This window comes from Schistosoma mansoni, chromosome 4 (assembly GCF_000237925.1).
Source record: "Schistosoma mansoni strain Puerto Rico chromosome 4, complete genome".
Taxonomy (NCBI): Eukaryota; Metazoa; Platyhelminthes; class Trematoda; order Strigeidida; family Schistosomatidae; genus Schistosoma; species Schistosoma mansoni.
Window position 1 is genome coordinate 21,418,348 of NC_031498.1, and position 23,773 is coordinate 21,442,120.

The window sequence follows — 23,773 nt, forward strand, 5'->3', positions numbered from 1 at the left end:
GAACCTTAAGCAAAGAAGTTAATAATTTACAATGATTTTAGAAAATAACGATAACAGGAGATAATTTAAAGCAATGTTAACTATTGAATAAATATGTATATATGTACACATGGTGTTCAGAAACATCACAAATCACAAGCGAGGGAGAAAGAACGGAAGAGAGGTGTTGAGATAAATATATGTAAAAAAAATATACAAAAGAATAAACAAGAGGTATTATATCATCATTTCACAGATACTTTTGTTAAATGTTATCTAAACGAAAATCTAATCATGGTTTTCATTTATTGTCCCAAAGAAATAATAGTAAGCAAAAAAAAAATCAATGTTAAACGCCAGGATCATCATCACAGGGAGGGATTAATTAAATCCAAATATTTAAAAAAGAAAATAATTAACTCGTACTGAAAAGTTGTTGAAAGAGAGATATACAATAAGAAGGAAATAATATTTGGAAATACTAGTTTAGCACATAAATCTATGTAGGATAAGATGATGAAAATTACAACCATATTTTTACAATGATTTGTACGAATCATTTCGAGTAACAGCTAGAAGTGAATCGTAGATTCCAATTTAATTTTTGGGTGGTATCACTTGACGAGATGTATCTAAAATAGTGAAAAAAAGCATAAAGATTGTTAAACAATAGTCCCAATTACTAGTCAGAGATTTAACCGTTGGATAATAGGAGGTTTGTGGCTTAATTAGAAACTCAATTCTATACATGAAATGGTTTTCTGATAACAACTAGTGTTATATATTTTCGCTCTTAGTGTCGTCGGAATCCCACCAAACACAGTATTAAGTATAGAGATGGACACCATAATTGGATAGATTGTCCGTGTGATCACTTCACATTTCGTGATTAACTTGGAAGTTGACAGTATAAAATTACTGACAGATTTCAGAAAAGTTACAAACAAAGAATTGGAAAGGTAGCTCAAGGGACAAGAGTACAAGATTGAATACGCACGTGAATACTTTCAATCATACCAATTTATATTACATGGTATTTTAAATGGACAACAAAAGCCTGATCAAAAATAAACACGGATCATACCGAATAAAGGAGATTCTACAATTTAGAGCTCTTTTTGGGCACCACAAATAGAAGATTGAAATAACAGCATCTGACTTTTATCTACAAATAACATTCACTTTTCAAAACTATTAAAACATTACAAAACGAAGAAAATTTTGTTTTTGATGAAATTATTTACTTAAGCTGTACAAGATTTGCTACTATATATGGTTGGTTAATCAAAATCGACTCATCTAGTCCAAATTTGTATTGACCAATTCTTTAATAAAACACCAGCAAAGATAGTAGAAACTGGCCAGAGTTGATTTATAATGATAATCTACAAATATTCTCTACTTTCGATAACTGCGTTTTACGGTCCATAAAGTATAATAAACAGAACTGTTACACAGCATACTTGTCCTTTAATAAGTATACAAACATCTCGTGTACGCCATAATTGGTGAAAGTTTACAAAGTCAAAGCCAGCTATCTGGGTTCACGCGAACATATCATCAAACACCAATCCACAAGACTTCCAAGATAAGTGAAGCAATCAACAGACTTAACTACATGATTCTTACCACTGATTCAGGTGTTACCGCAGATAGTCATGAAGGTATGTTTTGCCTTTTAAGAGGGAGAAATACGTCAGAAAAGTGCATGGTGATCAGAAATCTCTGCAACTTGACAATCTTAAGCAAATCACTTGACAGGAGGTCAATCCCTGAAATGTAAGACGAGAGTGTTATCCTTGAAAGAATGATCAGAACAAGGTTAAGTAGAAATGGGTAAAGTTGGAAACCCTAACGAAAGACACTTGATGTTCCCAAATCTGATGACAATCTCCACAAGCTTAGACCCGAGCAACAGCGTTCGAGCAAAAAGCCTTCACAATGCTTGTGTACTTCTTTGGTACAGATTGTAAAAACAAAGACTTTCACAAAGCCTATCAGTCAATCTAATCGAATATCGCCTTGAAGTCAGTAATAATCTCAAAGGTCTCAGGTTATTTAGAAATAAAAAATAAGTATAGTGATGTTGATAAGCACGGAAATACGAAAATAAGGAGTCAGTGGAATAGTGCCGAGCAAGTAAGCATATAGTTAACTTACAGTTATAATGTTGAGTATTCAGTAGTAACATAGGACACGTTATGCGTTGTAGTTGATGGAACCTTGACATGGCTAGGTTGAAAATAAGCACTTCTACTGGGTACTGATAGGTTTGATACAGTTGATGACGCTAAAAGAGGTGGAGTTGTTAAACTAGGCAGAACAGTCTGGATTAATGATTGATTATGTGTTGGATAAACTGAAACTGGTTGAGATATTAAACACTCCGTCGAATATGTTGAGGAATTAAATGAATGTGTAAATGAATCGGATGAGTAAACTGGATTACCAAAACTAGACATCGATGACTGTGGGAGAGTAGTTGAAGACGTTCGAGAGTATGGATGAATACTATCAAATGCTTGAGATGATAGTTCATGATTGTAGGACATATTATCGGAAGAAAGACTGTACAAATCTTCTCGAAGAACATCTGGATCCTGTTTTAAAGTCTCAGTAATGTAATGATGATTTCCAGTTGATAAGGGAACGTTGACTGAAGCCATTACATCAGGATCAATAATCAGACGACCAGCATCTTCCTCTTCAGATTCATCTTCAGAAAATGTAGGTATTTCGACTGTGTCGGACAGAATACCTGAAACTTTGAGATCCGGAAATACATGTGGGAATTGAGTTAGGAGTTCTGAATGTGTAGCACTAAATGTTTTATCAAAGTCTTGTGAATCGGTAGTTGATATATTTGATTCTGGAATAATTTCTGAAGTAAACGGACTTTCTGTGTCTTTTGATGAATTTTCAACAATTTGATGTATTTTGTTATCAGTATTTGGGACATCTAAATTTGGTAATGAAGAAATGTTAACTTCATTTTCAAAAGAATTTTGTGTATTGTTGCTCAAAACTTTAGCACACTTGAGCTTACTTTTTGATTTCGGTTTCGAAAGAATGATTTTTAAACGGACATTAGATTTAGTATTTGTTAAAGAATCGTACTCTCCTACCAATATCTTTTTATCTTCAGAAGTATTAGGATAAACCTTATTTTTAGTCTGTTGCTTTGATCTACGTTTAGATATCACATGTAATTTTGACTCTATAGACGCAGTGACTTCCCCGTCCATGTTATTAAGGTTAGTTTGACCTAAGGACGTATTCGAAGAATCAACAACTGATGGACATAACACTGAAGCTCCTTGTTCCTTACGACAGACTTTGGTTTTGCTTTTCCTTACTTTGTTATTAGGATATTTACTTTGTTTCGTGGTTGCGTTCACTTCTTTATCAGGGTTTATGTCAGGAATGGATAATGATGATGCAGTTTGTGAAACCTCCGACTCTTTGGAACCATCAAGAACAGGTATTTCAGATGACTGAGATAAAGATTGTTGGTGTACTATACCGCCCGAAAGTTCATGGTCCCAGTCACTTTCACTATCAGTAGAGTGAGTTTCTTGCCTTTTTTCTGCCGCTTGTTTTGCTTCATTAACTGCCTGGCGAAAAACTCCACGTTTCTTTTTGTTATCAAATCGTTTACAGTGTTCTAAGAAATGAAACAATTTATCACATGGCATGTATGACACCTGGTGCCAAGCAAACCAATGAAGACAGGCAGTATAACAAACCTGCTCTGATGTTAAAAGTGGAGATGACTTTTCTTGGGAATCCACGACGGTGCGTACTTGTTCAGAATTCGGCAAATCATTTTCATTGGCAACCACACGTTGTATGCTAGTAATCTGTGCAGGCCAGTAAGGCCATCCTGAAAGTTTGCTCCAAACTAGGTCACCTACACGAAAAACAATGCCATCATGTAACTTACAGCGTCTTACTAAAGGACCTGACATTATTAAACTCTCGCATGTAGATCCCTTCTTTGAAGAACCGGCGGATGGTGACGGTGATGGTGAACGTAAACCATTGCACTGAATGTCTAACTTCAAAGCAGATGGATTCGCATTCGCTATTAAACTATTTTGTTCACTCACAACTTTAGAAGCCGAAGTAGCCAATTGTTGATTTGAGCCAGTCTGTAACTTAACAACTTCATAATGTGTCGGTACAGTTTTCGAACACCCAGAAGGTTGTCTATTTCGATTAATTTTAATTTTGATTACAGGAAGGGCAAGACCAGAACTATCACTTGTCGGGGTTAAGCATGGAGACACATGAGATGTAGATGCAGACTTTTGGTCAGTTATGTCCAAATATTTTTCAGACTGTGAAGCGTCTCCTGACTCACTGTTACGATTATTTAACGATCCATTAGGCAACTTTACCTTAGAAGATACATTGTTATTACTTTTTAAAGCACTTTCGCTTGGACTAACACTAGATCCATCACCCGACCGAATTCGCAGTCGGTTTAAACTAGGAGATTGTGGATTACATGAGGTAGAGTTATCCGTATCTGTATTATTGGATGAAGATGAAATATGACTTGTGGCAGTGGAACTAGGAATACTGTTTCGCTCATCTTGACACCTTCTAGCTCGCGCCTCACGCATCCATCTGTTTTTTGGTTTTTCGTAATCAAAAGCTTTACGTCGACTTTGTGGAGAGAAATTAGTCTCACCCATAGGGACCCCAAAATTGTTTGAGGCAGAATTGTGTCCATACGTAGATGTTTTGCAAGTTAACTGTACAGAAGTAGAATACTTTTCCTTAGATGGACTCGACAAACGTGGGCTTATACTATTTGGGATATTTTCTTTTTGTGGAAAATCACCATCAAGAGAATCACTAGGTAGAATTTCATCTACCTCTGAACGATCTTCTAGATCTTTTACAGAACAAGAAGGACCCAGTGAGTCCGAAGTGACAGAAAGTGGGTTCAGCTGAGTACGAGTACGGTATCGAGAATTTTTTCGCACGCCAAGATTCGTTTTTGAAGATGTTAATGAATTTATTTCTGATTTTTCAGAACCTTTGCGAATAGCGTTTGATTCAACCTTTATTCTGCTATCGCTAATCGAGCTAACATTTCCAATCTCTTGTTTGGAAGAGATTCTAGTTTTTTTCCCCAAACGGATAGCGAAATGGAGAGGTGACAGATACATATTGAGCTTTAATTCGGTTCTTACGAGTTTGTTCCTGAGACGAAAGAGAATCAACAGAATTTGTCTTACCGACTAGGCTTGGAGAAGTAGAGAAATCTTTGGTTTCCTCTGAAAAGGAGGAAGGTAATGCAGGGTCGGAAGATGAATCCGGATTAACGACAGGTGGTGTTGCGACCAGGACTGTATTACTAACATTATTCGGTTCAGTGAGTTTCTGAGAACTTAGTTTAATCCTCTTCAGCTTTTGCTTATCGGGAACATCGACTTTCCGTTTCTTCGACATGACTAGTTTTGGTTCTAATGACTCTGGAGTTTTAGTTGACTGTTCAGAAATAAAATGCTTTTTAGATTTTGATCGTATATCAGAACTAGAATCAATTTCTGATTTTGACGAATCATCCACGTTTATCTTCATTTCTTCATTTAGTTTAGGGATGATTGGTGGAGTGACGTGTCGAATAGACTGAGAATTTCCATTGAGTATCGCGGGTGTTATTTGGTCAGAAATGTTGCTTTTGGGAAGGTAATGACTTACTTCGTTGTCTGAACTTAGGGCAGATGAATCACAAGTGCGACGATCTATCAGATCGGTGAGGAAGGAAGAGGAAAGTTCCGTACCATGTTCTTCTAAATGGAATGCTTTTTTACATTTTCGACAAACAAATCGCCGAGGTCGTAATATTCGTGACAATTGTGGAGCTGGTTGGTTTCGATGACTTCGTTTTGTTGGATCAGGTTGGAAGACATTTAAATTTGAAGGTTGACCTTCCAATTTGTAGGAATAACGTTCTGTTGAACAAGGGATAGTTTTGAGATTTATCCCTGATGTTGTTGCACTTAGAGGAGGCCAAAATGGTGCACTAGTTATTCTTTCTAAATTTGTACCATATTCATTGAATTTCCTACAAAAAAAAAAACAAAACTCCGGATTTCAACTTCAGTCAAATTATTTAAATTTTGAGAATTTCATCCACTAGATTTCACTATGAAAACAATAACGTGTATGATAATAAGAATATACTACATTTTGAAGCCTCACTGAATAAAATATGGTTAATCACTAATATCTATAACGAGTCTTAGTATTGTGGAATTAAAACTTAACACACTACGCACTTAATTGTTACAGTGATTCATGTTTACAGCGTGCAATAATTTCTCGACTTTTCCTACTAGTAAGAGCAACCCAGTCAATGACATTAGATTACTGTCATAATTCCCAACATCTACAAGATAGTACATATTCATGTGTATTTTTTAAACTTACTTTTAATATTTAGGAATCTTTTTCATTTGAGACATCGTTTGTCCCGTGGGCTTGGAGTGTGACTAATCAATCCCAGTGGTTATTTATTCTAATCTTATCTATGAAGTTCATTTTACATTTCTAACAAGAAACTCATTTTACTGTTCACATAAAAATACTTGTGAAAAATTCTGTGAATGATTTTCCCTAAAGTGAGACCTTATCTGCAGAATTCTTATCTTTACACATACAATTCATCGTCATTACATGTCCCAATCAAAGCACCTACCGAACACGAGTGAAATATTGATTTTATGAACTTCACTTTTGCAAAGAAACCGTTTCTTGGAATGCCGACTCCACATCAAAGAGGGCACTCAAATGTTTACGAAATAAATACTGAGCTATACCTAAAAAGTGGAAGCATGAGATAACATACACATGGTCGAATAACATAGGTTGACTGAGTCATAACTATCAACCAAAAAACTATTGTTTTACACCAGAATAAAATAGGGTCCAATTAAAAACCTTAGGCACAACAGGGAGTTTACAATGACGAAGATGAATCTACGGTGTACAATCTCCCTGGTCAATGATAGACTGTTCTATTTCCAAATGATATACCTTTAATAAATTTTCCCTTTGAGTGGTGTAATATATTAGATGAGCTTGTTTATACACAAACTTTCATGACGTTTAATCTAGCGACTCATCAGGAGTAGAGTAGTATTATTTATTAAGTTGAAACTTAATTTGTTTTATTGATAAAAAGCGTGAAACATAAAACAAAACTTAAGACACTACACTTTATCGACAGGTGCATATGAACGAAGACAGTGTAATAAATGGAGTAAAGGAGACGAAACGTAGTACTACTTAGTTCACTTATATCAATTATAGTGTAGGTGACACGTTCTACTGAACATCAAATTTGGATGTAGTGCTGCTCAATAGTGCTAATTCATGGCTATAAAATGTTACAAAAATTGTAGTATTTATGTGGGTTACGTATGTTTTAAAAGTGAGGTATAACTGATGCATGATGGGACAACCGGGTAGAAGGTAAAGAAGTTAGATGAGAAATACCAAGGAAGGTGACAAGCCCCACTGCAAACATTCACCGACTAAAGTGGTTGGAACTTGTTATAAAGGATTAGTCATTACCAATCTCCACATGCTATTTAAACTAGCGTTGGAGAAAAACTAATAACCTACCAGGCTATTAAATTGGTTCATGAAGAAGTCACTGATAATAATATCGTGTATTTAGTCAGTAGCTGAGGTAAGATCACTAGGCCAAAAGTGAACCAATAAGATAGAAAAAAACAGAAACCAACAAGAGCTGTAATTCATTAAGATCATCCTGACATCCAGCGGAAGTCCCGCAGAATTGCTAATCAGTGATTTCCAATAACGTATGTTATTCTCTTACCGTAAAATCCAAATAAGCTAGCAGAATAATTAGCGACTGAAACGTTCCTGATCCACCTTCAGTCAGATAGCGTGGAAACAACAATCGAAGTCAAATATGCATGTGGGGAAATATTAGTAAGAAGTAGTGTGAAGGCAGGATATCAGACATTCAATTGCAAAACATTGCAAGACATTTCTACAAATAATGTTAAACATCCAAATGTGCAAAAATTAAGACATCATTTATCAACGATTCTGTTGTTTGATGTTTTGGAAAGTTTATAACTTAGTTGTCCGTATTAAAATATACTTTAAATGAATCCATTTGGGTAACTTTGCAGTATTTTATACATTTTCTAGTACACAAACTCACTATTGGGTACTACAACAAATGTTCGTTTGACTAACATGACACATAAACACAGCCTCGTACACCAATACCACTATAGATATAGATAAATAGAACTTGATCATTAGCTTCAGGTGACGTCCTTAACACAACACATTTATCTTTGGATTAGTAAGAGTTGATATTTAACTATATTACTATTAATAGACAAAATGATAATAAGCAAGAAAATATTAAAAGACCCACAAATCATTGTCGTACACAACGTAGAACCTGACACATGCGTGTCGATTTAAGTTGCCTTGCTACATCAGCACAGAAAGAAAATTAGTTCAAGACAAATCCCAAAGTAGTAGAAGTAGTAACAGCACCGGTAGTAAAAAAAGAAAGGTACAGGGAGGTTTCAGGACTCAGGTTCTAGAGGAAGACGAGGAGTGAATGTAACTCTACTAATGCGAACCATGTCACACAAAGTATCAAACCAATCGTTACGACAATAGCCTAGACCCCAACCAGGTACTCTACACACATTGATATGGCTTAAACCTACAAAAATTAGTTACCACGGTTTTGTCCATGCATTTAAGACAATAAACCACATCCATTTAAAGCTGGATCTCCCGAGTACTAAGTGAACATTAAATTCAACCAATATCATCATTTCCAGACACAAAACAAATCAGTATATTCATGGTATCCTCATGAAGACTAAATAGATTATTGAGGTACATGGTTTATCTAATATAGATTGGTAAATAAACTGGTCATGATAAGCACTAGTTTTTAGCAAAAATATTGGATGAAGATTCAGGAAGTCAACATCTTTTTAAATTATTGTATATGGAATACTTCCAGAAACTGTGGCAGGACTGGAGTGATAATTTTCTCCAATCTAGTAGCAGGATTAAATGAAATTTGTCTTAAAGGAAATAAATACGACCTTCAAGTAAATATATACGGTCAATACAATGAAATGAAAGGTTTATTGAATATGAATCATATTTGCTTAAGTTGGATTTGAAATCGACCAATATTTTGAAATGATTGATAGAAATAAGATTAGATCAAAATTGTAATCGATTTTTTAACACAGAATTGTCAGTTTCAAATCGAATAAGGCAGCCGGGGATGGAATGTAGAGTTAACGCCTATCAAAGGGTTCTTTGATAAAAAGTGGGACATTAACTTTAGAATTATTTTTGCTAACCAATACATATACTAATACCACATCCACGAGATAGTCGTTGATCGGATAATAAACCAAACAATGTTGATGAACAAATACGTGTGACCATCACTTTCTGAGAATCTCGGAAACATTATTGTGCTAAACTCATTGATTCTCAAGTCTTACTTTACTTTCTTGGTAACTGCTAAGTGCTTGTCGTTTATTTTTCTCGTTGATCTCTCCCACCAGCAGAATCGTTTGAAGTTTCGCAGCTACTCTAGAAAGGTACATGTTTAGATTAATTAAACTAGAAAAACACTATTGCAAGAAGTGGCGAGTTCAAAATACCTACACAAATTGAGAATAAAGTGATTTAAAGGAACCAGGTAACTAGTTGTACGTCATTGGTAAGAAGCAAAAGTACCCACCTCATATCAAAGCATAGTGCATATAACATCCCATTACTTAGAATAGTGATCGTATTGTGACTTGATCGATAAACACTAAAGACTAGACAAACATGACATCGGGTGTCATCTAATAATTACTAAAATTAATGTTATTCACCCTTCGTTTGATTACGATAAATATCATAGAATGATTGTGAACTGGTTATTTTCGTATTTCTGAGCTAAACTTTTATATTCTCACCAATTATACTCATTGGTGTCTTCAAATAACATAGGGCTTTTGAAATTATCTTGGAGAGATGGATTAATCACAAAAGTAAACTGACTTTCACCCAACGAATCCCAAGTACGGATTCTGCTCTAGTTAGTTTAATCAATCAAGAACATTCCCTAACACTCAAGAAAAATTGTGGTTCAAAACCAAGTACACAAACCTATCTTTGATACAAAAAAGTTATATAGTGAGAATATATATTACCAAAGTAGATCAACTCATCGTATCATCACATCTAAAATATAGATAATAGTAGTGATTGGATTAAAATTCTACATATCTAAGATGTCCTATGACTTTCAGAGGACATTTCTATGCAATTATGATACCTACAACATAATAACGAAAATATGAATGAGGCAAAATGATATAGACCAGAGTTAAGTACATATCCATCCTTGAAATCTAACGGTGAAAGAAGGAAAAGATACTATACCCAATATTACTTAGATAAAAGCAACGGTAGTGTTCAAGAAATTAAAATTATTCTTTCTCAGCTAACAGGAGACCAATATTTATTTAGCAGCATTCGGAAAATACGTGGTGGATGAAATGACTGATAATTAGAGTAGACGCATTTACTCTTTACCTCAGAATACCTACACTTTTAGTCCACAAACAGAAGCCAGCACTTTGCAGCTTTCTTTCATACCACAACGCCACGCCCCAAAAAGCCCTGGTACGGCCGAGAGTGGGGAGAGTCCGCTCTCCCTCTCGAAATGCTCTCACATGGCCACGCGAATATATAGCCTCTGCCAGGGAAGTCCTACTCACTGCCTTCTCGTGGCGAGGGTGTGGTTTGCGAAATTGAGAGGACGGAGAACGAATGTCCGGCGCTTTGACCGGGTTGGTGGACGCGGAAAGTTCACCTAGGGGAGTTGGAAAACCCTGATTCCAAACCAATGGTGCACATGGGCTCCAGGATACTGAGGGAGCAAATAGCGTATGAACCATTGTTGGTCACCGACTACCATGGGACTGTATCTCCTCATGATGCTCCACTGCCTTGTGGATCAGATCTCTAGGTCAAAGGCTCCGGATATGGCTACCTAAGAAAACAATCTGCCCCGGTCTGGGTACCCGGGCAGCATTCCAGCCCTCACACAATTAAAATGACTTATGTGGCACACATCTATTCGGTGCCTCCTTATACCAATATTTATGTGTTTAAATAAAATAAAATAGTGACCTGTGAGCGTGACTGCAGACCCAAGGGATAAGTGCTTGAGGTCGGTCACACACGACCTTTTTGTGGGTAATCTTTGTGTTACCTCCGTACTTGTTGGGACCTTACCGTCAGAGACGGATATCCTTGTGACAAGGCGAGGTGTGCATTTTTAGGGTCGACCTATTCTAACCCCGCCCCTCCTTGTGGGAAGGCAGCACTGCTGTTATGCTGGTTGTCTGAAGGAAACACCTTATTGTCGTGACACCTCTGTACAAACAACAGTACGACTTCGCCTTAGCTTTGTTCAATTTCACTTCGTAACAGCGTTCGTTCATGGTCAAACTCACGGTCACCCGGAGTAGAACGACGGGTTTTGATGAGTTGTAAGAAGAAACCCAGTGCTTATAAGCGGGACGTTCTGCGAAGCCGCAAGCGGCTTTACTCGCCATTTTCATGGTGTCATGGGGTTGCAACCAATCCTCATTTATACTTTTCGGTGGGATGGTAGCTAGCCTAGAAGCTAGCTCGGTTCGATTCTTACTTGCAACAGAAGTTGCAACCGATTTACTGACATCAATCCATTTAGGACGATCAATTAGTCGGCCACTGAAAAGTAAGGTAAGATTTGCGCACACCAGGGCATGATCAGAGTCCAGATAGGTACTCCAAAAGGAGTGGCAGTCTTGTACACAACCACGCCAGCGGTAGTTGATCGCGATGTGATCAATCTGAGTCCAGGCTTGTGATACAGAGGGAGGACACCAGGTAGCACATCGGTGATTATATATATATATATAGCTGGGATGGCTAAAGGTTCGTCACGATAACATTTTTCGAATTACAATCAGTTAAATTCAAGCTACTACGTACTTGAAATATGCGGTAATAAAACAGTCTTCTTATCGAAACGTTGATGGTAAGGTAGCATACTAGGTATTTCAACCACTCAACAACTGTGATGTGTACGACAGAATGTTCTTCGGTAAATTTACGTTATTTAACAACCGATTTAGAGAAAACATATAAGATATGAAAATTGTCATAAAGGTAATTTCAGTACTTTTTTGGAAAGTTGTTTGCTGTACAGTTGTTTCTTTACTGAAATAAGTTTTTCGGTTTTTTATAATGCTAACATAGTAAACTACAGGATGGAATGACCGACTAAAAATACTAAGGCAACTCGATGTCATGGTACAGCCCTCAATGAAGTCACTTAATGTGATAGCTAGACATTAATAGACTGCTAACTTAACGCCTTTAGTTTAGTTGTCAAAATCATGGACAAAATAAGTCATGGACAAAAATAAAACACTTAATGTTTGGTAAAAACTAAAACCATCCGTAACACAACGACAATCGCTAATGATAAACCTCCCTCAACAACAAACGGCTGATCGGATTTATCTCTTTATTGTCTATAAAGGCGGAAACTAACTCAGATTGACAAAAGCAACAAAACATAAAAGTAGCAATTAGCACATAGTGTGGAAGAGGAACCAACAACCAAATAACGGTAAGAGAATAGTAAATTAAAATTAACTCATTTACTAGATACTAAGGTATGAGTCACATCCTAAGTGTGAGGGCAAGTGATACTTCTCAGATGCTCAGACCGAGGTAGTTGAAGCGACACATGAACCCGGGAGTGGCTAGAAGTTGAAGATTTTAATCACTAAGTCACCGCTCCATGGTAAGCAAAAGCTAAATGAAAGAGAACAGGAAATAATACACCCAACTATTCTCCTTTATACATCTTGAAAGTATAAAGAGGAATGACAGTTGTGAACGAATTATTATTAACCTAAATGAGCTTTAACACCGGTTTATGTAGAGACTAAAGTGTGAACCAATGACTTGACAAGACGTTTCCATTTCAGATGTGGACAAGACTAAACTAGTAATTGGAAGGCTACATAACCTACCAATTGATTTGTCGTGTATCACCTTATTAAATCAGATAAATTAACGAAACTTAGCAGTCAATTACAGGCTTGTATAGCACGCTTCAAACAACAGTGAGCATCGGAGGCACTGAGTGATATGATTAGAAAAATAACAGCAGAGTTAAGACTTGAGATCTGATAGTTAATCAATCACGGACAGTGTGGACCCTGGCACACACGTGTATTGATCGCCAGACCATATCAGCACGGTGGGATGAAATTATCAAGACAAGCTAGAGTGGTAGTAATATGTGGTAGTATGGAAAATCAAGAGTAGACAATATGATTCAAGAGTAAATCTGTAGAATAAAAAGCAGAACACCTGATAGTTGGAGTTCAATGAGCTACAGTCTCACCCTAGTCCATATATTTGTGATACGCTCCGGTGAAATGTGATTTCACTTAATGATTTCAAAAGGTAAGAGATTATAACTTTTCACGTCACTCCATGCACTCAATCCGTTTTATTCATAAGAGTTGTATTAGCCACCTATGGCGCTGAACAGTCCAACAAAAATGCTATCTGGTTCTTAGTTTATCACTAAAATTCTAAGACGCGTATGCATAGCATTGAGATATAACCACAAGCTAATAATATTTAATGCGTCCCAAATACTTAAATCGATGAAAGTCGATGCTTACACCAAGCGGCTTACCACCATTCTTGATATTCAACACTTAATCAGTTAACATGGCAGATAAGTTCAATGAGCAAGTAAAAAGGGCAAAATGTATCCTAGAAATATAAGTAATACTCGGGCAACAAAGTAGCACCAAATGCCTTCTACAACGTTGTCCTGACAAATCATACAGTCCCAATAACAATAATTAAACGTAAGTAGGAAATATACAACGCCTAGGTTATGACCAGCACTTACTGCTGCGTCCAACATCAGCTTACAAGAACCTAAAGCTTGATCTATTGGCATGGCTAGAATTCAAAAGAATCAACCAACCATGGGTCTGCACCATTAGGTATACCTTTATTGAGTTCAGACGAAGAAACAGGGTAGCGCGAAGATATATCCTGTCAACGAGGATAGCTTCAGTAGGTGTAAAAAGCATCGACCGAAACAGTGGCTTTTCACATAGCCTAGTGTTTAGGAATGAGAAAAGAAATTGATAATAAAAAGATCTCAATTTTCGCAACTATCTCAACCAGCATTAGGTTAACTCTTCACAAAAGTAGGGAAATCAAGTGGAACACCTAAGAAGTTAGTTTATCTAGTCTATTTTACCTATCTAGCTATATATTCGAACACAAACATTGGTGTCAGTCAGCTACAACGTAGGACCAGGCACACATATGCATCAGTCCAAGTTGCCATACCTCGTTAGCACAATAAGATGAATACCGGATTCATAGAAATAGTTAATTTAGTGGTGGTAGTATATAAAAGATAGGTTGTATATAGGGATATAGTATGGGAAGGAAGAACGTTATGAAGCAATTTTAAACTTAAGGTTTAAGGGAAGATAGAGAGTGTATACACCTACGCCATTGTGATCGATTCTCAGTCATGTCACCTAGAGTCTCCAACCATTGGTTACGATAGTCACGCGGACCCCAACCAGGTACTCTGTATCTGCCAACATGGTTCAGACTAGAAGTTAGTGACTTCAAGCTTTGATGCCACGTTTTGGTTTGGCCGCCCCTAACTCTCTTCCAACCATCCCCAATACTGGTCAGCATAGCGCGTCGTGGTAATCGGTGTTCAGGCATAAGTAACACGTGGCCCAACCATCTCAGTCGATGAAGATTCATCACCCCATAAACTGGTTTACCATCATTCCCTAATACCCTGTGTCTAACCTCACTATTACTTACCCGGTGATCCCAGCAGATGCGAGCAATATTTGTAAGACATCTGTGATCAAATACTAGTAACTTACGAGTATCTTCTACTCTTAATGGCCATGTTTCACAGCCGTAAAGTAGAACAGAGCGAACTGCTGTGCAGTATACTCATCCCTTAATTGATAGACGGATATCCCACCTTCGCCATAGGTGACATATGTTGACTAAGGCCAAACGAGCTTTTTGAATCCGTGCTGAGATTTCGTCAGACACCAACCCATTAGGGCTGATCAGACTTCCAAGATAAGTGAAGTTGTCGAAGCGTTCGACTACTTCACTCCCTATCCTTAGTTCAGGTGTTGATGCAGACCAGTCCTGTAGTAACAATTTACATTTAGATGGGGAGAAACGCATCCCAACACATCCTGGCATTATTACTCAATTCTAACGGAAGACTCTGTATTTTGTCAGCGTCTTCACCAAACAGGACTATGTCATCTGCGTATTCTAAGTAGCTTAGTGGAGCCCCTGGTAGGAGATCAATTCCTGAAAATTCAGTCGACGAGTGTTATTTCCAGCAACAGGTCTATAATGAAGTTAAACAAAAATGGGGATAGTGGACAGCCTTGTCGAACACCACTTGAGGTTGTGAAATCAGATGACAGTTCGCCATAAGCTCTCACTCGACTGGTAGTGTTCGAGTAAAGAGCCTTCACAAGGTTTATGTACTTCTGAGGTAGACCTTTTAATGACAGACACTGCCACAGAACCTCTCGTTCTACAGAGTCAAATGCTACTTTCAAGTAAAAAAAAAAAACTATCATTGTCGGACGCCAATAAACATGTCCGTGCTCTAAAACCTGACGAGTAGTGAATATATGGTCAATGCAGCCACGACCAGGTCTGAAGCCAGCCTGATTTTCTCGTGTTTGCAGTTCACGAGTCTTAGTTAGGCGCCCGGTAATTATTGAGGCTAATATTTTTAGATGCTATGTTAGTCAGACTAATCCCTCTATGGTTATCGCAGGATGATTTGGACCCCTTCTTATATATTGGGACAATCAGTGATTGTGACCAGTCGGATGGGATTACGTCTAACTCCCAGATTTTAGTCAGAATATTAGTCAACCTAGTCGCTAAAATCGGACCACCATATTTAAAGACCTCTGGAGCCAATCCATCAGGACCAGCTGCTCTTCCTCGTTTCAGATTAGTTATAGCCTTCTGAACTTCAGCTAGAGTCGGGGGACCTACTTCAATGTTCCATTCAGGCTGTCTGGGAATAGTGGGTAGTTGTGCAGTAGCTGAAGGTCAACTGAACTGCTCCTTAAAGTGTTCTGCCCATCGTTCTAAACGTCTGGGCTGAGAAAACATTGGTGTGAGGGACACCAAATACATATGCACCACACAGTAACGATGAGGTTGTGGAGATAGAGAATGAAGGTTGAATATAACAAAAAGAGCAACAATGAAGAGAAATAAGTGTATGAGCGAAATGACAACAATAATAATGAGAGAGGCAGTTCAGTAAGCACAAATACAATCAGAAAGAATTCCTTCAGTTAAAGAGTTTACGTTCACTTTTATGAAGTAAAAGAAGTTTTCAGCAGGATCCATACTGGCTTTCATTTTAAGTCATCTTCGATAACGCCTCAGACCAGTGTGGCATCATTCCTAAGACTTCAACCAGGGAAATGTGAAGAACCAACAAAATCGAGTCCCAGCGTCGACAAATAATGCACGACGTGGAATTTGCTGGGACAACATCCGTAAGACATGCCCAAGCCACCGGAGTCGATGTTTCAAGACTATGACACCAATCGATTTGCCGCCACTGTGCCCGAACACACGTTGCCAAACTTCTGCATTGCTAACATGATGTGGCTGAATGTCAGCGGTCCTTCACAGACAACGACCAGGCACAGAGTAGTCCGACATTTCCAACGCGGAGGCCAGGTTTCACGAGCATAAAGTAAAACTGCTCTCACCAACGCGTTGCAGTTCAGACCTTTAACAGTCAGACTAACATCATAAAGGTGCCGGAGATGGCCCAGATTGGTTTGAGACGTTCTGGAAACCAGTATATATGAATTGATGTCATCACTCATGCCACCATTAGCACTCACGCAGCTACCCACGTACACGAACTTCTCGACCACTATCTGAGTGGAATTTTAGGGTCCTACCAGTCTTATTGAAGCACTTTCACCCGGAAGATGCAAAGCTCATGCTATGCCTATGAACACTAATTTCCAACTGATCAAGTGCATGACTTGACTATCATCTGCCTTGTTAACATACAAGCCAATACTCTCTATACGGGTAAAAACCATTGTCATACTTTAATACCACTTTTTTTAGGTATCCTACTATACATCACTAAGAATTTCGGGAAATGTGTATTTTAACCTACTAAGCTTGAAGCGGTTGTCTAAGCCAACGTAAAGAACTGTTACTGACTAACCGTTTCCACAGAAACGAACCTTCATCAGACCTCAAAATAGCAAAGAGAATAAACTTAACGCAGTGAGCACTTCAGCAACTACAAGTATATTGAAAATATAAACTATGTGGTGACTCGAAAACTCATTACAGACGCCTTTCTAGACAAATTTAAATGGAGGGCAGAAAAAGACGTTATATAGTGACAAGTGAGTGATTTCTCCTCTTAACGAGAATAACAAACAAGGGAACTTGAGATCTGAACCCTAGGTGACTACAAGCGTGAAGCTTATAAGCATCCTAGAGAGGAATACCACAACTCATTGTGGATAACTGTGAATGACACCAATACTGTGAAAATATGAATCTCGAGCAACTATAATCAAGTTAACTAGAAGGTATTTTGCCGAAGTCTGAGAATATGTGAAGACGGACTAACCATGTGACGCATATACAATTCAAAATCGAGCTATTAAATGTATCTAGTCAAATAACTGGAACCTTGTCTCAGGGCTTAAAAAGTAGCAGGAAATTGTGGATTACTGGATATCATTAACCTTTATTAGACCCGGTTAATCTCAAGATGGGTAATAGTGTTTCGAAAAACCGATCAAACTACCCTACCCAATAGTTTCTTGCAGTAATATTCCACGGAAGATTTTATCCCCATCTATAAGCTTGACAGAAATTAATTCTCCAGTGAGATCTTCAACTTTCACTAATATACTTCCTCCCTTAGTGATGGACATGCCCTCAGCTGCAGAGGACGACGCCATCTTCGGAGAAAGACCAAATCTCGCTCACTGGTGACTGGTACAAACAAAAACTACTAATGGATAACCTGGCGTTCGATCAGATGCAGTAGTATTTGGAAATAAAACCGGTTAGAAGTTCAGGTCTTTAAAGAGAAATAAATCAGAAATACCATTAAAAAGGTTTATAAGATGCTCAACTCTACAAAGGGATCTTCAAGTGTTGCGTATGATAGTCCGTCGTCAAAAAATGAAGCAAAGGACTCTTAATCATTTTGAGGTTTATTGAACGAATTTGAATCTTTTGTACACACTTCTTCAAAGTCACTTTCGATACGTCCTAAACGGCTCTGGAAGCTATACAAACGGATTTATTCGTATCGAAAAATATCTCACGTTTTAGGTTGTTACGGTTGATCGATCTAAGCGATCAACAATTAAACAAGATATAGGATGTTGCCCAGCAGAGTTGGTTTATGGAACTACTTCACGTCTACCAAGAGAGTTTTTCACCTCAGGTAAAAGTGTTCCAACTGATTTGGCCAACTACATACAACGTCTAAAGCAGCATATGAGTAATTTAAGAGTAACGCTTCCAAGGCAACATCAACACCGACTGTACATACCAAAAAAACTGAGCGACAGTACCCATGTGTTTATCAGAAGGGATAATGTGCAGGGTCCCTTACAACCGGCTGACGATGGTCCATTTAAAGTTATTAGAAGAAATGATAAAACTATTACGGTAGATAAAGCCGGAAAAACGGATGCAATTAGCATAGACCGAGTCAAACCAGCTTTTATCGAAGCTGACGATCAGCCAGTACACACAGATCATTCGAAAATCGTCGAACCACCGAAACATGAGTCTCAATCATCAACGACATCGACGAAGAAAAACGAAGAGAATCCAGTAACGACAAGATATGGTCGAAGAGTAAGATGGCCTGAACGATACATAGCTACGATTTCGAATTAATAATTTCTTTCGCATCTTCAGATGCTAATTTCCTTCCTCTTCCTTTTGTATGTGCACATCGAAAACTAATTTATCTATTATTATATTCGACAAAATTTTGTATATTCCGATGTCAATGCGTATAAACCTCTTAAAACATTAACATATTTTGCTCTGTTATTTAATTTGGCTCCACAGACACACACGAACTCAAGCTTGCACGTATTTGTAATAATTTACACGGTAGTTCTATCATATATCTAAATTTCATAAACTTCGATATTTACTGTCCTGTTAAGTTTAACATTTTTTTTATTCGCAAACACAAACACTGTTTTGTATCTATGTTTGCTGGAGGTGAGCTACTATAGCAGCTCACATACAACTGAGTTTGTTTACATCTAATTTGGCTAAGCCCTTTTGTTAACTTATTTAACGGACAGTCATTCGTACAACAACAACCTATCTATACCATTGTACCTTTATTATGTACGCTTGAGCACTGCTTACTGCCTACGCATGTATTCATTCCGCTAGCCTTACTATTATTCGCTTAATTGATTTGATGATTCATGCTTTTCCATTTGTATATATGTGTACATCTTAATCCTGTTCGCTGCACTGCACTACACTGTACTGTACTCGCTCATTCGACTCTCACGCTCACTCGCCTGCTTTACGACACTGCTCTTTCATGCTTGCTTAACGTGCCTGTGATTTTGGATATCTGTGTGTGGTCCAATAATAAACGCAATCAACCCTTCGTATTCGCCTTCTGATTTATACACCGTTATGACGTTATCGAGTAACGGTTATCAGGACGAACAATATACGAAGTTTAGGGATAATATCGAACATCAACCACCACACTTGTCTCATCTCAAAACAACGCCATAGACGAGCTTGTTGCATCTGCTATTGATGTTCATAGCATCTGCCCCCTGATAAGTGAAGTGACGGCCATTCTGGATTACACAGAACCAATAACTGTCAAGCAGTTACGCACGCTAAACGGTCTGGTAAGATTCTATAGACGGTTCATACCGAATTCGCGTCTCTCATGAGACACTCAACAGACCAACCTTATGGAAATACAAAATCCATCGATTTCGATGACATCGCGAAAAAAAAGAATTCTTCACATTTGAGGGACCCATCGCCAAAGTAACGTTGCTCGCACACCAGGACACTCAAGCACCCATTAGTATCACAGCAGACGCACCCGACTCGGCAATCTGACTCCTACAACAGTGGGTTAACCACTCCCGACAACCTTCGGCATTTTTCTCGAGACGGTTGCTAGACATTGATCTTCAGCATGAGTTATCATCAACAATCCTTAAACTGTGCATTAAGCAGATGGGAATAGGCAAGGAAACCTTACTATGTGACACATCTACAAGTAGTTATTGCCCAATCGTGCCGAAAAATTATAGACGTAACGTCTTCAATACGTTCCACAAACTTTTCATCTGGGTGTTCGTTCATCCATCAAGCTTATAGCAGAACGCTTTTACTCACCTGGTATGAATAAGGGCGTGAGAGAGTGAACATGCTCCTGTGTAAGCTACCAGAAATCTAAAGTAATTAGACACAACAAACGTCCCTTAGGTTCGTTCGAAACTCCTGATGCTCGTTTCAACCATGTTCATCTGGATTTGGTAGGACTGTAGGGCCAGTGAAATATCACTGAACCCTAGCCAAATTATCCGGCAGCTGGGTCACTGAATATGGAACAGATCGTCGATCCCTGTCAAGGTCAAGGACAGTCAACGAGCACCAATCAATTATACGCCATGGACTGGCCCACGCGGCGGTGGTTGTACTTTCGCTTCTGTACTTTCGTGGTTGTACCTTAACTAATATATTCTTGTAATAACGTCCTTTCTTCAGAGCATCTATGATCCCTTGATATGGCGATGGTTCGATCCATGTAAGGGCTGGTCGCGAGTTGTGACTTCGAAGTTAGCCTGTTCGTCACACCGTTCCCGTCTAACTCTAGTAAGCCCCCAATCATTTCGACATAGACCATGAACGTTGATGTTCTACAGAACCTTTACCAGATTCAAATGGACACTCTTGTCTGGAAGTAGTGTGATGCCTCTATAGTTAACACACTTGTTCAGATCTCGTTTCTTTGAGTGTCCTTTCCAGTCTGTCAGCACTTAATCTTCCTCCCAAACCTACCTGAACAAAACGTGAAACATGTTTTCAGTTGCTCCTATGTGTGACATGAGTGCTTCAATTGGTATATTGTCAGGTCCTACTGTTTTCCCACTTTTGATTTGTCTGATGACCATGCTGATTTCTTCGATTGTCGATGGAGTGACACCAATAGGAAGGTCTGTGTGTTCTGCTTCTATGTACGGTAGATTAAATCGAGCTGGCCTATCGAAGAGTTCTTCAAAGTGATCTACCCATCTGTTCCTCTGTTTTTGAATTTCAATGATTGTCTTGCCTTGTTTGTCCTTGACCGATCTCTCTGGTTTACTATATTTCCCTTCCAGTTTGTTTGTTGTGTCACACGGTTGTTTGATATTTCGTTCTGTTGCAGTCTTTTCCATTGTCGTTGTTAGCTGTCGCTCGTATTTCTGTTTGTCGGCTGTAATGCTCTTCTTCACTTGCTTGTTCGCTTCTGTGTATTACTTTTGTCTGTATATAAATATTGAGCTGCAATACGAGTTGGTCCACTTGCCTCCTCCGCTGCGCGCCACATTTTTTCGTTTTGATTCGCTCCCTTCAACTCGTTTCTCTGACTACCTTTTGACGTCAATGAGGGTATAAAATATAGGTATTCTAAATATATTCTCATATTCAGCTTATTTTACTCTATTATTTTCTAACGCGAATTAAGAATATAGAAATATACGAGTGCTGGCTGCACATATATTTCGATAACAATCAGCATGCGGCCTAACTGGAGTCGGAAACGCAGATACTAAAGTGATGAGCCTGTCGATAATCTCATACATAATATCATCACACCACCACTAAATTTTAAATTATGTATAAAATTCAACGTCCACAAATATACACTAGTCACTAATTTGTAGTTCTATTGAGTCGTGACATATAGTCTTCAACTCCTCTGAGAGTGAGACACTTAACTATAGATGACATTGAAAAATAATTGAGCAATATTATGAATGAATTGGAGCTAGAAATGTAGGCAATTTGATGCTGTCTCAGTGGTCTATGGGTTAGTAGTTTGTGTACGAGACAAAGAGGTCTTGGATTCGATCACCGATTGGTTTTCCGAAGCTTACGACTGAGAGATTTAGTGCCAAGGTGAAACAACTATCCGGTTCTTTCTCTTTTACAAGAGCTAACTGATGTAAACGTGATTTAAGCTATAACATTCAACAGTCTTCTACAACAAATATATATTCTGGGAAAAAATGGAGAAATTCACTTTAATTCACATATATTAGTTGTCTGGATCTTTTCATTGATGTTTAGGGCTACAATTTGTCAGTTACTTTTGGCATCCTATGCGGATCGCCTCGATAACTTCAATAAGTCACAAGTCCCAGTGTGGAGAACACTTGTCACGGATTCCGCTACTAACCACCATCCATCTCTACTTAAATTGAAGATATTGTTGGAGTTATTTATTCATTCCAGTTGTACACAAATTGTATATTTTGTGAATGGTATATTGGGGATTAACAATCAGTAGAAGTAAACTGATGGTCGTCTCAAACTCGTCATTTTACAATTTTGAATATATAAATTATTAAAGCGTTTGACTGGAAGCAAACTACAATAGATCTTTTGTTTCAATTCTCTATAATTAATATTACTACTTAATCTTTTATAATTTATCAAAAATTGTTTTCGTAAACGAGAAAAACTTGATAATCTTTTCTTTAGTATTTTTACAGTTTAGTTAATTAAAACGTAAAAACACTTTTTTCTTAAGATTTCATATTAAATCGATTAAAACACTACAATACAACTCAAAAACACTAACTCGATAAGTTACTAGAACCAGAATACAGTTGGACAGCGTAGCGATACTGGGCTTTCAGATCAATCTGAGAATTTAACCATTATATTCATGCCTATTGTATTACAATTTACTGCTCACCTTGTTATGTAACTACTTCAAAAACCAATTCGAAGGTTTTACTCTGCTTTAAACACTTTGATCTAGATTGCCGGATAACATAAATACTTCTAACTGTTAAGGATGTTTCAGTTTTCTCACGGAAACCATTATTATCATGGTCAAACACCCTTGCCTCTTTCGTTATTATAATTGTTCGCTGTATTTTCAAAGATATTTTGAATGTATGAACAGGTGATTAATTGCTGTCTGTATCGACTATACTTAATTTATCCCGATAAAACTTTAAAGTTGCGCCGATTCTGTTACTCGGAGCTAGAATTAGAAGAAGTGTAGTACGCGAATCGTAGTTAAGGGTTTCTTATTGGATAGACGGAAAGGGATGAGAAGCGACCAAATAAAAGAACAAATGAGACTACAATTGGCGGATAGGCTTTGAGAGATGGTTTAGGTACCCTGAGAATGTCTACAAACAAGTGCTAAAAATTGGTGTGAAGAACTAAGATTTGGATTCACAGTTGTTCGTTTGAGTTGGGATTAGGGTTTTCATCACGAACTGACATTAGCTATGATGCCAAAATGCTACTTAGTCATATGGATTTCGAGCCGAAACACAATATG

At 37.8% G+C, this 23,773-nt stretch overlaps 1 protein-coding gene across 1 annotated transcript; it reads right to left on the minus strand.

The window, feature by feature from the left end:
• Positions 1 to 389: 389 nt before the first annotated feature.
• Smp_041750 (hypothetical protein) lies at positions 390 to 18,149 on the minus strand (the record flags this gene model as incomplete). Its single annotated transcript, XM_018797186.1, is given in 4 exon segments — positions 390 to 611; positions 2,140 to 5,108; positions 5,113 to 6,061; positions 17,998 to 18,149. Coding segments are annotated over 3 exon segments (4,068 nt in total). The 3' UTR covers positions 390 to 611; positions 2,140 to 2,141.
• Positions 18,150 to 23,773: the final 5,624 nt, after the last annotated feature.